We start from the raw sequence: 18,055 nt of genomic DNA on the forward strand, positions 1-18,055 counted from the left end.
GTGAAAAAAAGACAAAAATCTGCTCTTATGGGACTCACCTTTTAGCCATTGTTTTGATAATGCAAAAATAGTTATTTAATATGCAAAAATAATTTTTCTTACTATTAAAAGGTTGGTTTTATGGAAGTTTACTTATGGTGTGGTTTAACTGTGGATGGAGTTTCAATCTTCAAATCTTCTCTGACTTTTTTAGGGGGAGGGGGAGGGGAAAGCCAGGGGACTGAAAAGTTTTCTGTTGTACACTTTGATAGGTAAGGCTGTCTTCATTAATCAAAGAATTAGAATTTTAACCTATTTTTTTAAAGCCCACTGTTATTTTCATGTAGATTATAACTCAACTTGATTTTTTAAAAGTGCTTCTTAGTACTTAATTATTTGAAGAATGGTGATATGGAAAACTTACTGAAAACTTGCTATGTGCCAGATGATCTACCAAAGGCCTCATTTTTGCAATAGTATTATGAAGTATGTAGGTATTACAATTTTTATCTCATTATACACATGGGAATATTCACCTTTTATAAACTATAACAATGTTAGCTATTACGCGACATTATTTGTCTTTTTTAAACTGCTGGATTCCTAGAACATATTCAAAAGGAATGACACATAGAAAGCATTCACTACATTTTATATATTCTTAGAAAACTTCCATTATTGCTTAGGATAATCAGTAAATGAGTAAGTCCCAGCTGCTGTTCCTACTGGAGCTGCTTTTTTCAAACTGTGGGTCACTATCCGTTTGTGAGATCAACTTAATTGTTTCTGATGGTACCAAAAAAAAAATTCCTCAAAAACAAACAAAATAGAATAAGAAATATCAAGGTGCATCTCTTCCAGTAAGTGTACATATTATATTATGAAACATACCTGTGTATATATTGCATATGTGTGATGTGAAAAGGGTTTCTTGCTTGCTTGCTATTAAAAAAAGTATTGAGAGCTATAGCGTAGAGCTGGGGTTGGCAAACTATGGCCTGTAGCTTAAATCTGACCCACTGCTTGTTTTTGTGAATCAAGCCTTGTTAGGGCACAGCCGCTTTCATTCATTTGCGTACTGTCTTATGGCTGCTTTTGTGCCTTACTGGCAGCATGGAGTAGTTGCAGCACAGACTATAGGGCCAGGAAAGCCTAAGATATTTACCGTGTGGCTCTTTACAGAAAAAGTTTGGCAACCTCTGTCCTAGAACATTTTGTGTAGAATTGCCTATGTGAGAAGCCACTTCTTGTGATTCGTTGCCTCCAGTTCAGAAAGTTGTGCAGAGTTGTGGTACTCGATATGAGACTTGTATTTGAAATCACAGTTTTTCTCTTCTGATATTTTTTTAAACACCTGGCACTGCTCCTCTGGGCTGGCTGTCGTGATGGTCTTTCCTTCTGCCTTGGTTTCCACTGCTCTAAAGGTGACTCTTGTTTCTTCGAGGTTCTTATCACCTTCCCCTTTGCTTCTCACAGTGAATTGCACATATGCCACATAGTCTGCGTTTTAAGATAGATATACTAGATAAAGCTTCCAACTTGTGTGAAAATCTGTTTAGCCATATTCACTTGCTACAGTTAGAAGTTAAACGGACACATTTTATTTGAGTGGAAGGTATCAACCCACACATTTAAAAGTTACATGTTTACAATTGACCAATAAATCCTGTGATATGTAGTTCATCTTTGTGATGTAAACTTAGTATAAGACTTTCATTAACTGGTATAAATTATTAAAGTCTTAGGTCTTTAATTTTTGAAAGCATGAAAATACTGCTTGTGTAAAAACTGAGAGTATCCACGTGAAATTACTAAGTTATTTTCGTTGAAAGTCATTTTTACATAGTAACAACTCACAGTTTTAAAGATGTGTATGCAGAGATGTGTGGATGTATATATGTATGTGTATATGTAAATGGCATATGTGTGTCTATATATTTAGTATGGAACCTTCAACAAGATACTAAATATGTTTTATTGTTTTTCTTCCTTCCATGTATACAAATCGTTATGTTTTATTTTGTGGCAACTTATAAATCAGCCATAGTGGCTTATGAAATATTTGACTTAATGAACTTTAAGCCAAATTAAACTTTGTTTCAATCTAATCAAGAAGCAAGATCAAAGTTTAGAACAGAGAGGGGAAATCATTTGGCATCCTAGCAGAGATGCAATCTTCATTTTTGGTGAAAAAGTTTGGAATGACCTATATACAGTGGCTACCCTTTGTATCACCTGAAACAGTGTCCCTCTTTCTAACCTGCTGCATTGCCCACTGGCATTGCCAAGGTAGGATTACAATTAGGTATCCTCTCCACACAAATTTTCAAAGCCTTCAATTCCCCCAGGTTTCCTAGTGATATATTGTTATGCTGTTAGTTGAAAGTGAATTATATAAAAATAGTAACTTTTAAAGAATACTCTTCCTCAAATAGGAAATTTAGTCTGATTCCTTTTGTCCTCAAGCAGAACTGTTGGAATGGGTCAGTGGATCATCATGGCAAACAATCTCTCCGGTCAGTCTGTATTCCCCTGGCACCTGTGGTCACACATGCAGATGTGTCCATTCAAAAAGCAGGTGATGTTTTGAGTGGGCGCTTCTGATAGTTAGAAGAAGGCTTCAGAATTCAGCGTGGTCCTTCCCATTCAAGGGCCATTTTCAGTACTGGCTCTCAGCAGCAGGTCCTGTGTTCCTGTCCACCACAGCTGGTTCTAGACCCTTGGCAGACACGCAGTGTGTCATTCTCTCACCTCTGTTTGTAGACAATGTCATATAGCTATCCAGTGGCAGCTATGATACTGCAAAGTTTTTTTGTTTTTTTTAAAGAACGTTCGAAATAAGAAACATAAATTCCCCTTAGTTGTTTTGGGCAAACAGGCTTACTGGTTTTGAGATCTTTAACGTTGTTAGAGGTAAGGCATGGAATATTTACTCTTTGGTGGGAGAGCCAGGGGAATTGAGTTCTCTGTTGTACACTTGGATCGACTATCATAATATAATAGACCACAAACTGTGGAGTCATTCTTGAATCTTTTCCTCTCTCATATCTCACATCCAGTCCCTCAGCAAATCTTACTAGTCTGACCTTGGAAACATGTCTGGAGTCTGACCAATTCTCAGCATCTCTACTGCTGCCACTCTAGTACAAGCCACCACTTCTATCTGGATTATTGTAATAAGCTCCTTTGATCCACTACAGTTGTATTTTCAATACAGCTGTCAGTGTGCTTGTTAAACCAGAAAGTCAGATCTTGTCAGTCCACTTCAAATGCTATGTTGTCTTTCCGTCTCACTGACAGTAAAGTATCTGTGATGTCCAAGAGTCCCTTCGTGATCTGGCCCTGGTCTGTCTGTCCTTGTCTCCCTCTGTGCTGTCCCTCCCTCACCCAGGGGCCTCTTGTTCCTTGAAAATGCCAAACCTGCTGCTGCCTTGGGGCCTTGACACTCACTGCTTTCTTTATCCTGGAATACTCTTCCTCCCACCTTCCTCCTGACTTCTTCCATCACGTCCACTTCCTTTAGGCTTTTGCTTAACCATCGCCTTCTTCCTGAGGCTTTTTCTATTACCCTATATAAAATAGAACTCCCTTGCCCCTCATCTGGTGCTTTATTTTATCCCATTGCACTGTCACTGTGTAATGTATTCTATATCTCTGTTTTATTGCCTCCTTTCACAAGAGTGTAAACTCCAGGAGAGTAAGAAGACCATGGTCTATCTTGTTCCCTGCTCCATTCCTGGTGTTCAGAGCAGGTCTTGGAACACAGTAGGCACTCAGTAAATATTTATTATGAATGGATGGGTACTGATTTCAAGAACAATCCTAGTCTGTAATAATTCCTTCTCTAATATTGATCAGGGGTTACATTGCGAGATCTTTAGTTAGATTATATTATCATATCAAAGTAAAAGTCCATCTAAACTTTCTTAGATTCTGTTATTAATGCTTTATGTGGCCTCTGTGTAGTTAATCCATAGTGTAACTAATCCTTTGTAACTAATGAATATGCCTACTACTAAATCCAGTAGTCCATAGAGTATTGTCTCTCCTGTTGAGTTTTGAACCTCCTTTTTTGATTCTTACACTACAGTTTGGCATTCCTGAAAGCCTCAAAACTAATTTGAGGTTTGAGGAAATTGCTATTGTCTTTTATTTACATTCTGGCATAATCCCAAGAAAGTGGCAACTTTATTTCCCCCTACTCCCTTTTTTTCCTTTTCTAGCCTGGAACGCTCTATTTTGAGCAAAGCCATTTCTAGGTAAGAGCACATTCTTCGAAGGAATGGTGCTGAGCACAGAGCTAAGATCAAGATATACACTCAATAAATATTTGTTTTTGGAAAGAATAAAAGTACCTTGATGTGAAGAGCAGGCAAAAGCTAGCATAGTATCTATCTTTGCCCAAGGGGAAACATTATTTGTTTTGGAATATTGTAACTTATCAAAGCATATTCCCTATGTACAAGGATGCACACATTACATAGCCAAGTACCAGTGACACTTATAATCTCTTTTATTGTGTTTGATTTATCTGTATCACTGTTTATCTTCATTGGCCTGGGTAATTGAGAATAAACTGAATGTTACTATTAATTTCTATTCTTCTTCATGACTGTTTACTTCCTATTAGTAAATGAGGCCCTCAGGAGCTAGATAATTCTTCCAGGCTATAAGGGAACCATTTGTTGAGATGCAGCCATAATATGCTTAAGTTAATGTTATTGCCAGTTTCAAATTATTTCCCAAGAAACTGAAATATATGCTTTAGTAATCTAGAAACCACAGTCACTTTGGACAGTTCATTAAATTATGGCGTACATTTCAAACTCAATGATTTATATATGGATTAACAAAAACAAAAACCAGTCACCATTTACTAGGCAGGAATATCTTGTGTGAAACTAATCATCACAAGTAATAACCAACTTACGTGGACAGTCTGTTGCTGTTCCTGAAAATAGAATGAATTGTCATAGTGCAGTCTGGATCTGTTTGTGTAGATGTAGCATGTAAGGTAGCCTCCGCATGTTGACATTGACTTAGTTACCTGAATATTTTCATGTCTTTTAGTTTATAATGATGCTGAGCAAGTTTGATAAATATTTCATCCTGATAGTTAGGAATTGGGGATCATGTAACACCTGCAATAAAGTGTTTTTGAATAAGTTTTTAATAAATACTTTGGCCTTGGTCGTTAAAGACATAACTAACTTATTTTAGTAATTTTGAAGGTGAGCCAGAATGAAGATAACTTAAAAATAAAACTCATATTTTGAAGTAACCTTGGGTTCATGTTTGAATGTGAGCAAGTCTAAAATGGGGACATTTCAATCCACAAGGAAGTCATTCTGGCCAAACCTGTCTTAGAAGGATCTGAGATGCTCATTTCCCAAGCTTGCACCCTAATTAGTCTTTCCTTGTCCTGCCTTCTTGGAAATTTTTTCTACGTGGAATTCAGTCTGTTTGGTTTTTTACCTTTTGCCTTGATAACCACTTTTCTATTTGTTTTTTGCTAGCCCATTTTGCAGCCTCCTAGAAATAGTTGTACCTCAAGGTTTGTCTATTTCTTCTCTTTTTACATTAAACCTTATCCACTTCCATGAGTCTTCGCTAGTAGAGGTTACTCTCATCACATGTTACTCTCAGTCTGCCTAGATGCTCGTGCCAGGGTACTGAAAACAAGAGGTGATTCTGCTAACAAAATGGAACCTTCTACCTTCTTTGGTCAATTCATGTTACCAAACTACCCTTTACTCTGAGTAATTTTTTTGTGAGTACCTGTCAGACATATTTAAAGCCTCAGCTACTTTTTACTCCCCTTAGTGTCTTGATGCTTCATATGTTCTTTTGTTTCCATTTTCATTGTAGTTTAAGTATCTCTTGTCTTATTCCTGATCCTTAGGCTTCCAGTTTGGTGTATCTGTCGTCATCCTAATCATGTCCTTTCCTTGCTAAGAATCCCGAAATGGTTTTCCTTTGCTTCCATAACAAAGACAAAATTCCTCACGCAGGCACTGCAGAATCTCTAGCCATTTCCGCATTATTGCCTTGTGAGTTGAGAATTATAGATATGCTCCTCCATAAGTTAGTCCCTGAACAGATGTTGGTTCTTTCTGCCTTTGTTCTTATGTTTTCTCATGTGTAAAGTTCTGCTCTTCCCTCTCCCAAACCCTAGCTTTGTCTTTTGAATTACTCCTTATTCTCAAGACCTAGCACAAATACCCCTTTTTTCATAGTGCTGAGAACAATTGTCTCAGAGTTAAGACATTTGATTCTGCTAATTTTAATACTAAGTTGCTGTATGACCTTCAGAAAATCACTTACCTCCATTGAATTGACTCATATATTATTTGATACCATTTGTATGACATTTATAGTAGTCTGTGTTCCATTATGTGTTCGTATCTAACTTGACTTATAACTTTGATTGCCCTTTGGGGACTACATTGGATTCCTGTGCCTGTCACACAGTGTGTTGTACATAGTTGAAGGTCACTTAGCTTTTGTGGAAGGAGAGAACAAGTTTTAATTTACCAGGTGAGATGCTATGGTTAGTGACTGGTGAGAATGGAGTGGGTGAGTGATTAACTAGGCAAGCATACTCTTGAGTAGGTTCCAAGTGATTGTTAGAAAGTAGAATTTTCTGGGCATTTGAGTAACTTAATTGCCAGGTACAATCTGTTAACTGTTTGGTAACAATATTGCTTTCTAACATGAAGAGAGAAAATCCAATATCATGCGTAATCTAAAGCTGTTAACATGGTTACGGATCACCTGGGGATCTGCTTAAACTGAAGATTCTGATTCATCAGGTCTGGAGTGGGGCCTGAGATTTTGCATCTGTAATAAGTTCCCAGGTGAAGCCAATGGTAATAGTTACAGGACAACTGAGTAGTAAGTGCTGTTTCTTTTCCCTTACAGAATGGGACCGTTGGCCCTGTTTGCAATAGCATTTAAGTTGTGGTTGTGGGAAAGAATCTGTGAATTATCTATTGCAGAGAGAGTAGATCCCTTGTTCATGTTTCTATGTCTATATAACTTATGTAGGTATGGATGTATGTATTTTCTCCTGTCTTTGTTTTCAGAGGAGAGAAATGACTGGATCAGCATACTGTTAAATGCACTGAAATCGCAACCCCTTTCCTCGCAGCCTCAAGCAGTTGTTGCACCTGAGAAATGTGGCTATCTTGAATTGAGAGGGTATAAAGCCAAAATTTTTACTGTGTTAAGTGGAAACAGCGTGTGGCTTTGCAAAAACGAACAGGTGAGCTATGTTGCAGTAATTGCAAGTTGCAGTTCCTTGATTACATGAACAAATGTGCTTTGTTTGTTACACTTATTAGTGTTTTTACATATAGAGTCTTAACTTTTGTCTGGAGTTCTCCACTAAAGGTAACAAAGAATTGTTTGGTCAACTTTTCTCAGTTCCACCAGCAGCAGGAACGTAATCTACATCCAATTTGAGACTGGACATTGCCTTTTTAAGGGACTGAGGAAATAGAATCTTTGAAAATAATTTTTGGAAAGCATTCCTTAGCTGAAGTAACATTATAAAACTACGTGAGAGAATAATTAAGAACCAATTAACTGTTACAGCTGTTGATGAAATAGGCCCAGTTCCGTGCCTCTTGTGTTTCTTTTGCTTTATGATAGAAAATTATAGAGTAGGCACCAGTAACATATTTTCTTGAGTTTACAGGGGTGCTTGGGTCGGTTTTTTGTTTTCTGAGCAGGTATGTTGCTTACAGAGGAAATAATTTACTAGAGGCACGTTATTGATGTTCCCACATACACACATACATACACACATGTGCACATACATATTACATATATAAATAAGATAGACTTGTGATATTGAATTTGGTTAATATCAAAGGATTCAATAGAGAACTTAAATGATTTGAGGAGATTGATGTTAAAATAAAGTTCTAACAAATTCCATTAGCTTCCTTTGATTCTGTAGACTTCCTTTCTCTAACATATCTGGTTTTTAATATGTATAAGAAAATTATTTCCTTACCTCTTTTTGGGAATGAATTCTTAATCTTTCAGCCTACACTATATTGGATGCTTAGTAATTATTTGTGGAATTAAGCGATGTGCTTTGGATATCTGATCTAAGATGAACTCATTTTCTGATATATTATAATGGGTTATGCTAAGGTGAAATATAAATGCTGATTTTCATTAAAAAAGAGATATTAACTCAAAACAAACAGTAGTTTCAAAAAAATTAACTGTAGATCTTTATCGAAAACATCCTCTGAACTTCAGTGTGAACTTATTCATTACATTTTTTCGGATAAGATTTCTTAGCCAATTAACTGTGAAAGGCATCATTGAGCACTGTTGGCATATTAATAACTTGGATAGTTAGCATATTCCTCAAGAAGAATAGTGATGTACAGCTTAATAATGTGTAGGAACTAAATATGAACAGTTTTAGTCTGAAGTAAGATGATTAAAACTTTTCTTATTGGAATAGAGGTTAAAAATGCATAATTTGCCTCTATCAGTATGGAAGTTACTCTGCTTAAATGGCATCATGTGAAGAAGAGAGAGGGCTTACTATCTTTAAGGCCATTATTTAATTCCAGATATGTGGGCTCATTCCCCCATTGACTTAGAATTTCTGGGGATGGGGTGTTGGAATGTGCATTCGTATAATGTATCATCCCAGGTGATGCAGGGATGGGTGATCCAAAAACTACACACACTGAAACATTGCTGTAGGATTTTTTTCTTCTTTAAAAGTGATAAGCATCCAGGTAAAGTGAGCAAGATATTTCTGGAGTTGGAGAATGTGTAAAAATAGCCTTCAACAACATTAATGAGACCAGTACTTCTTTAGTTCACCCCTCAACTTGGGGTTACTATACCTCTTTTTTTGATTAGCTTTCATTTGGAAGTGTATCTTTTGCCTGACTGAACATTTTGAAATGTAGAAACATTTAAGTGGAAAGTTAAGGAAATCATATTAGTATTAATAAATTTTTAAAATTTGAGAAATTGTCACTAATAAATTGTGTATAGTTCTAAACTGTAATTACTGTTATGTTTTTGCTAAAACATCCATTTTTATATAAAATTTTAATTTTTCAGCTTAAAACCCTGCCCTATTTGATTCTTTATTCTTAACATGCAAATGGAGAAATTAGAAATCCATTTGCAAAGTCAGCATAAAGGAAAGTGTTTGAAAAACAATTTGAAACTATTTCCCATAAGTTCCTCTAACTCTGTGTATGTCTGGATATTTACTCTAATTTTGTAGATGATTATTTATCTTTTCTAGAGCTTTTTCTCTGCTTCCAGTAGGTGTTCTGAAGATTCCATGTCAAGCATCCCTACAAATATATTTTCAGTAAATTTTTCACCTATTCTGGATCTATCCCTTTTGCTGAATCAAGGTCTTATATTTCCTAAGTTAAAATAGCTAGAACACACTATCATAACTATTGCTTTTACTTATTTTTGAAATTCCTTCTTTTTTAAGAGAAGTGACATGATGATAGCTAGGTGGATGCCAGTCTGCACATTCTCAGACAGTTCACTGACAGTCTCAACCAAGGAATTAACATGGATTTCTTGTTTTCCCAATTGCTTCATTCAAAGATTCACCTTTTTAATCTTGTTCTTTTCCTTTCATTCATTAGCAGATTGTAGGAACTCAAACTTGAAGTAGCTCTTGGCTGAATAGGAGAAATGCCTTAGGAAATGTTAGGTTTGTTTTGTTTTTCTTCTAGATAGGCTGTAAGAAGTAGAAAATAAATATGAAGAGCTATGTAAAAACATTTGTTAGAGAAGAAGATGGCAAAGTAGAAACGGACGCTAAAATTTTCTACCTAATTACTCAATTGCAAAACACTGTGGTGCTATTATCACGTAAATTAAATGTCATCCTTTTAAGTATTTAGCCCTGACTCCCAACCCCCCCATGTGTTTAATTTTTGCACATTTTCTTCTATTCCTTATCTCTGCTTATGTTTTATCTGCCTGCAATATATTATAATTATGATAGTTTCTCCACATTGTTACTACTTTGTATGTCCTGAGTTGTGTAGTTGAGTTTGTATAGGTTAGACTACAGTTCACCATGTTTCTGTATTTATTCATGCACTTTACAAGTGTTCATTGGGCACCTTTTCATTTCTGGTGCTGCGCTGGGAACTAGGAGTACAGTGGTAACCCAAAAGATGTCTGTCTCACCTTCCTTCCCATGGGGGTAACAGATAGTAATAAATAAGTGAGATTTCTGATAGCCTTCTGTATGTGGCCTTTTCTTCCTTTTTGATTGGTTTTTTGGCAAGAATATCTATGACCCTTTTTAAAGAATTGTTTACACTTAAAATCTTGCTAGCTACATGAATAGGTACCAGTTTCATTTTAACTTCTTAAAAGTATTCTAAGTTTTGTATTCCCAAATTAATGGTTTTGAATATTTACTTTATTCATTGCTGTGTCCTCAGGAGCTCCAGGCAAGTGGCTGACACTCAGTAAACGTTTGTAGAACAAAATTGTGGAATTAATGGTCGTTTACAGCTGTTTTCTTGACTAGAGTTTCTCTTTTAAAAAATTTTTCTTTTAAAATTATTTTCTTTACAAATTGTTTTCTTTCTCCATTTATTTATTGGGATTTTATTCCCTTTTCTGACAGTTTCTTTAAGTTCTTCATATAATAAAGATAATCCTTTTCATGTTGTATTTTCTGCAACTGTTTTTTTAAGCTGTTGCTTCTCATTTTTCAGTTAATTTTTGTTGTATAGAAATTTTTTTGAGATAATTAAATTATTTTTATCAGTTCAAAGCTTATTCGATTTCCTGTATTCTGGAAAAATAATTTTATAAATTCATTTATCTTAAAATGATGTAAATACAGTATATAAGCCAGTGTGTTTTTTATTGAGGTAGCATTGGTTTATAGCATTATATCCATTTCAAGTGTCAATCATTGTTTTGACTTTTTTATAGACTACATGGAGTTCACCACCAAAAGTCTAGTTGCCCTCACACTGTACACACGTCCTCCTGTACTCCTTCCCCCCGCCCCGCCTGCCCCTCTGGTAACCACTAGTCTGTTCTCTGTATCTATGTTTGTTTATCTTCTACGTATGAGTAAAATCATACAGTATTTGTCTTTCTCTGACTTTAAGCCAATATTTATATAATTTTAAAGGAGATAAAATACAAACATACAGTATAGGTAGTGTTATATATATAGTATTGCTAGTTGAATGGAATTTCTGCACATAGATTTGAGGCAAATCTAAGATAATTGGCTTTGTTTCCATTTGTTATGTTGTCCAGACAGCCTAGTCTCCCATCTTTTCCTGATGAGTTTTTGAATATCATGTTAATATTAGTGAATTCATTGCAACCAGATGTCTTGCTTGGTGGGTTTGTGTATCCATTTAATGATAATTGTGGCATTGAGTTTTTAACTACATGAAATTCACTTGATTAAACATTCTCAAATCAGGATATAACAAGAGACTCATTCCCCCAACATAATGTTCCCTGGTGTCTGGCAGGGGAATGAAACTCTAATAGAATTTAAATAGGCCTCATAGGGCTGTGGTTGTGTGGCAGAGAAAGAAGCAGCAGGAAGTAGGTGGTGGCCTCAAATTCTCTGGGTTCTGTATCTGGCCAAACTCTGCATCTGGTGTTTCCCCGGAAATCTGGTGCCAGTGTCATACAATGCCACATCTGTTTTCAACAAATGTTTAAGCACTGAGTTCTTAAATTCCTGGCATGGAAACCTGGCATCCAGTATGTCCAAAAATAGGTTTGAGATTTCAGCAAATTTGGGGTTAACAAACCCTTCTTTAATTTTTCTCTTTAGGACTCGAACTTTTATTTTGTTCTTTCACTGCGTAGTTTTAACCAGATTCCATTGCTACAAATTTGTACAAATAACCCATTTAAGTATCTTGGTAAATATTTACCATCAATTCCAATATGAATGTTTAATATGGACTCATTGGTGTGAATATTTTCAGTCATTATAAATAAAATGGAAATATTTTTATTGAAGACAAATTCTGTGTTTAGAACCCTCAGCTGAAAGGATTGTCTGGATTTATTAGACCCTCAATTTATATTTCTTCGTTCAATTTGTATAAAAATGCTATATAAAGTAGATATTACTGTCTTTTCATAAATGAGGAAATTGAGGTCTACATAAACTAAATAACTTGCCCGTAGTCATATAGCCGGTAAATAGCTCAGCCAGGATTCTCCCAGGCTTGATTCCCAATGCCCACTTGGTCATTACCACCCTTTCAGTGTCCAGATCTGCTCTGCCAAACATGGCTGTTCTTACAGTATGCTCCTGGTGGGATTTATGCTTTTGGAGATCCTACATTCTTTGACAGAAACTAAATGTAAAATATTATTTACTCCAGAATCTTTTAGCTTTATGCTTTCTATCGTAATATTCTACCCATTGAATTTTTATGCTGTTATTTTTTTCAATCCAGGTTATAGCATTTTAAAGGTTGAAAGTTTGGCTTGGTCCTGACTTGTGCCTATTTTTCAAAATGAGAATAGTGCTGACAATGAGATTGTAGTTAATGGGCAATTTGTTTTTAATTTTCTTGAAAGTTTAGCATTCACATTCTATCGCAGTTTTTAAAATTTCTATATGCCTGCTAGTTATGTTTAAACATATATTTTCTTATAATTAACTTTTTAATAGGTAATATGTTCAGTTGGCTTCAAATTCAAGAGATAGTAAATAGCAATAATAATAACAATATCTAACTACAACTGTGGTGCACTTAACTGCATGCCACGAGTTCTTCTAAGCATGTTTAGTACGGTAACTGAATCCTCACCACCTTGATGCGCTAGGTACCCCTGTTATCCCCATTTTGCAAATGAGTAAACTGAAGCAAGAGAGGTATACCTGATCAAGCTGGTCTGCGTTTTGTCATTTGTCCAGTCAAGTGTCACCTTTAGAAAGCCTCATATGCACACAACCCTTTCTTTTCTGGGCTGGATTCAGTGCTTATCCTACAGGCATGCATTTTGAAAAAGGCTGTATCTATTCTGCCATCTTCACAGAATTATTCAGAAAATCAAATGAGAGTTCATAGCTGTTTGTAAGCTTCAGAGCACTACACAAATGGATATTAAACCAATTATGGAGTGTACTGTATATGCTTAATGAAGACCGATGCTTTTAAGGCCTCTGGACATTAGCACAGAGGTTGGCACCTTGGACAAATAGGATCTTGACAGTTCAATGTGTCACTCTGTTCTGGCCAGCCTATTTTTAACCTTAATGATTTTAAATGGTTTTTGTATAATCTGATTGCAAGCTTTTTTTGCTCTACAGAAGGCCAAGAGAGAAGTGTTTGCATCCTGATACTTAAATATTGCAGACTCATACTGTCTAGATCCTACAACTGGTTCTGCTGTCTAATTCAGTGTTTCTCAGTATTGGCTACATATGAGAATCGCATGGTTGTAGTTTTGTTTTTTAACCGAAGATTCTTAGCCTCTGCTTTCTGATTCATGGAATCAGTCTCAGGATGGGAGGGAGAGATCAACACAGGTAATTTTGATGAGCATCGAGAAATGAGATATATTCTAAATATGTTCTAAATACTGTCTGAAAAGATGACTTAGTGTCATCACAAATATTTTTAATAAGGAAAGCAGTCATTTCATATTTAGTAGCTCTCGAGAGTACTGACATTTATTTTGTTACTCTGCTGTACATTTTACAGTCCATTTGTGCTGGTGAGTTCAGTGGATACTTTACTCAAAACCATATGGCTATGCCAAGCAGCTGATAAATGAGTTACAATTTTTTTTCCCAGCTAAAAAACATCATCTTTGCTTGGCTTAGGAGACATTTGGGGCCTTGAGCCGACCCTCACATATTTTGTTTTTAACAGAAATTGCAGCGTTATATGTAGACGTTTCATGACTTGCTTATAGAAATGAGGGGCCATCTTTTTAATTTGGAGCCTTGATGAGGCTCATCAGTTTCCATAAAAGGTTGTCAGTCATACCATCTGCTGTCTGATGGTCCGAATATGTATCTCTGCCCGTAGTAACACACAGTATCTGCAGGCCCGGCCCCCATTAGAGAATATAACCGGAAGTAGTCTGATATCCAGCTCTTGTCAGAAGCCTGGTTATGGAGAATTGTTTGAAGGACATGCACTCTGTTTTCTTCTAGAGTTATTCCTGTGTCAAGCTGGGCCATCAGAAGGCTGTTTTAAAAATATCTTACCTTGCTACCCCTACCTTATTTCCTCATGTATAAAAGAAAGCTTGTGTTTCCAATCACAGGCATTGGGGATTCCTCTAACAGTTACATTATCCAGCAGGAGTATTGGTATGGGTAATTGAAAACTTGCTTTTTTAATTTAATAAGTATAACATTGTACCAATACGCTGAATCTTATTAAAATAGGCAGACTGGAAAAAGTTTGATTCCCCTCCTCCTCATACAGATCACATTAAGTATTATTTTTTGTTAGTTGGGCTTACTATACAAAGTGGAAGAGTATCACATTCGTCTAATTATTTTATAACACTTAGCATGTCTCTGCATCTTTTGTTTTATATTATTGATTCTCAATTTCTGGCTTGTTTCTCCTAACGAACAAAGTCATTTATTCTTTCATCAGAAAAAATAATATTCAGTTGATGATTTGTTTTAAAAATGAGTCATTTCCTCATTCTTACTAAAAACTTTTACATTTTTTTTAAAAAAGGGAAGAGAGGCTTTTCTGCAATTGTGGTTGGAAACTCTGGATACCTTTACAAGCAGGGGAAAACTTGTTATAAAATTGTTTTAGTTCACTTATCAGTAAGGAGTGTGTTCGTATCAGATGACAAAAAACCTGAAGGCTGAAACAGATAGAGGTTTGTTTTAACAAATTTCTCAGTATAGGCAGTGGAGAACTGATGCCACCAGGGAGCAAGGTTCTTCCTATTTTTTTTCCATTCTGGCATCCTTAGAGAACAAGAATTTGTCCTCAGGCTTTTCATCTGAAGGATTCTAACATTCTAAAATGGCTTCTGTGCTTCTAGGTGTTATTTCCCAGGAAGATGGAAAGACAAGGGGTGAAAGTCTTTCCTTTTCCAAAGCTTTTCCCTCTTGCACTGCCCCCAGAAGCCAGAAATTATTTATATTTTATTGACCAAAGCTATGACATATGGCCCCTCCTGGGTGCAAGGCAGACAGGAAAATAGTACTTTTACCTTTAGCCTATATAGCGGGAAAGACAAATAGAAGAAGGCCTGTGAATTGTTTCCGTCATTGTTTCTGCCGGAAGTGTCCTTATTGAAGATGGACCAATAGTTTTTGTAGTCTGTCTTTATAGGGCTACTTTTCCCAGTCGTAATTTAATTTAGGAATTCAGAGCACATTTAATCTGCATCTGTTCACATAGATAATTCATTTTTTGAGGTACAGATTAATTATACTTTTTTAAAATGTTGAGATGATTTATTTGATAAATCAAATTCCAAAACCCTTATGACTAGATAATAAATTGCAACCTTTAATGCTTTTAGAATGCAGACTCTTTAGCCTTTTGAACAATTTCTGATTTTGGTGAGACAGGCTGAACATAGTGGCTGTAGGTGTTTAACAAATAGCAGTTTTAATACCAAAATAGGATTAGAGGAACTTTTTAGGAATCCAACTGAAGGAAGGAAAAAGTAGTAAAATATTGAAAATGAGATAAAAGTGTAAAACACGTAATGCTTTTGTTTGAGAGTAAATGAGGAGAAAACTGTTACTGAGCAGAGGTAACACCATAGAGTGAAACAAAGAGCAACAGATGTCTTGGGTTCCAGTTCTTTCTGCCATGTACAACCAGCTGCACTTTCTATGTAACTTTATCTCTCAGCATTGGTTTCCCCTTCTTTTTATATAAACAGTAATTACACCAACCTCACAGTGTCTTTGGCTCCCCCGCTTAGCAGACTGCTGGTCACATGGGAAGGGTTGGTTAACTGTTAGTTTCCTTCAGTGACTGGATAAAGATGAACAAGTTCCTAACTGTTAACAGCAAGGCGTGTGTAGTTTAAGATCTATGTGCTGGTCAATTTATGTTTCATGTGAAAGAAACCCAGACTTTATCAATAACCTGAATGTCAATCTTAGAATGGTATCCTGTTATCATGTATTGACAGTGACTACCTAAAATAAGAAAACCACTCTCAATCCATTTTTTAATGAGTTGTTTAATTCTATATACCTATGTATAATAAAATTTAGTGGAATTTATTGGATTTTAGAGAATATCATTTTACTTTCAAAATCCATATTTTTGTTTCTTTATAATTTTTTGTTTTTCTCCAAACTAGGATTTTAAGAGTGGACTTGGTATTACTGTAATTCCTATGAATGTAGCAAATGTAAAGCAAGTGGACCGAACTGTTAAACAATCTTTTGAAATAATCACTCCCTACCGGAGTTTTAGGTAAGCAACATGTAAACGTTCTGTGTTTGTGCTAATACAGGAAAGCCTGAATGATCCACTTTTACATTCCCAGTGGTGATTTTATTTCTTATAGAACACTTAATATAATATGTTCTTTTCCATAGTGTCTAATTTATTAGGCAGTATATAAAAACACCTTGTAAAAGTGTCTTGAATAATCATGCAACCTGTAAAGATGCTAATTTCATGGGATTGGAGTAGTTTCTTTTCTTAATGTAGTCATGTGCCACAGAAGGTTTTGGTCAGTGACAGACTGCGTATATGACAGTGGTCCGCTAAGAATAGTACCATATGGCCTAGGTGTGTAGTAGGCCACCCCATCCAGGTTTGTGTAAGTACACTCTGTGATGTTTGCACAACGACGAAATAGCCTAATGGTGCATTTCTAAGAACATATCCCTGTCGTTAAGCGACACATTACTATAACACTTTTTCTTAGTAGGCTTGGTGAGTATGTTAATTTTTTAAGCAACAAATATATGAAAAATTACTTCACATTCTGAAGGAATAAAATAAAATGAGAATATTATATTGTGTTTATTGCTGTATTGTTATTTACCTTCTTTTATCCTAATAAAATACAATTTTGCCTTTAAGATCAATCCTTCATTATAGTTGCTCCATATTGATTTCCTAAAAGCAACTCTGCCTTAAAATGACGCTGAATTTAATGGATTTCATAGCACTTATTCGTCAAATATTTTAGCATTTCGTTATATATCTTGTCTTATGCTATTCTAGTAATTGCTTCATAATGACAATGAAACAGAAAACTTAATATATGTTCTTAACGTGTTAATAGTCTATAATGACTGCATGCTTTTGTACATAGAAGAGGCATAAATCAGTATCTGTTGAGTTCAGCCACATTAATTCATCTGTCACAAATATTCATCATACCACAGCATAGTATGCAGGTCAGAGTTCTCAAAGGCCTTTGAAGGACTAACGATTACTTAGCAATTACAAAATTACTACCAAATCCAGTACTCATTTTATCTGTCAGAATATGTCTACTGGCTCAATTTTAAGAAAGAAATGGTCACATAAGGAATAACAGGCTTTATTTTCAGATGTGCAGATTCTTTCAAGCCCCAAGTGAAAGTGTAGACATTACCTAAGCTGTTTTTACTCACAAGACTTCTGACACCAAATATGTGAGCTTTTTCCTTACACTAACCAATTCTCTAACTATCTGGACACCAATTGGGTGTCCTACAATTCAATCCTATTCTGCCACCAACTTCTTGGAGTGAGCATCAGACCCCATGGGTTTAAGGACTCAGTTCCACAAGACTGTTGTCTCTTCAGATGCCAGTTGCAAGTATTGGGTCCCCAGGTTACCCACATTTCTGTCCAACTCAGCTACACGTTGGGGTTCCCATAACTCCCCCCAGGTTGTATAATTTGCTAGAATGGCTCATAGAACTCAGGAAAACAGTTTAATTATTACTACCAGTTTATTATAAAGAATGCAACTCAGGAATGGCCAAATGGGATTGCTGCATAGGACAGCGTACAAGGGCTTAGTGGTCTGGAGCTTCCATGCCCTCTCTCGGTGCACCACCCTCCCAGTACCTCAATGTGTTCGCTACCCTGGAAGTTCT

General features: G+C 35.9%; 1 protein-coding gene across 10 annotated transcripts in view; it reads left to right on the plus strand.

Annotated features, from left to right (window-relative positions):
- The window catches only part of ARAP2 (ArfGAP with RhoGAP domain, ankyrin repeat and PH domain 2), a 173,438-nt gene that overhangs the window by 47,236 nt on the left and 108,147 nt on the right, over positions 1-18,055 (plus strand). For all 10 annotated transcript variants that reach the window (XM_070506079.1, XM_070506080.1, XM_070506072.1 and 7 more), the window contains 2 exons: positions 7,065-7,243; positions 16,312-16,427. In XM_070506079.1, the coding sequence (XP_070362180.1) occupies positions 7,065-7,243; positions 16,312-16,427 (295 nt within the window). The remainder of the gene's footprint in view (positions 1-7,064; positions 7,244-16,311; positions 16,428-18,055) is intronic.

Source organism: Equus asinus, chromosome 3, assembly GCF_041296235.1.
Source record: "Equus asinus isolate D_3611 breed Donkey chromosome 3, EquAss-T2T_v2, whole genome shotgun sequence".
Classification (NCBI taxonomy): Eukaryota; Metazoa; Chordata; class Mammalia; order Perissodactyla; family Equidae; genus Equus; species Equus asinus.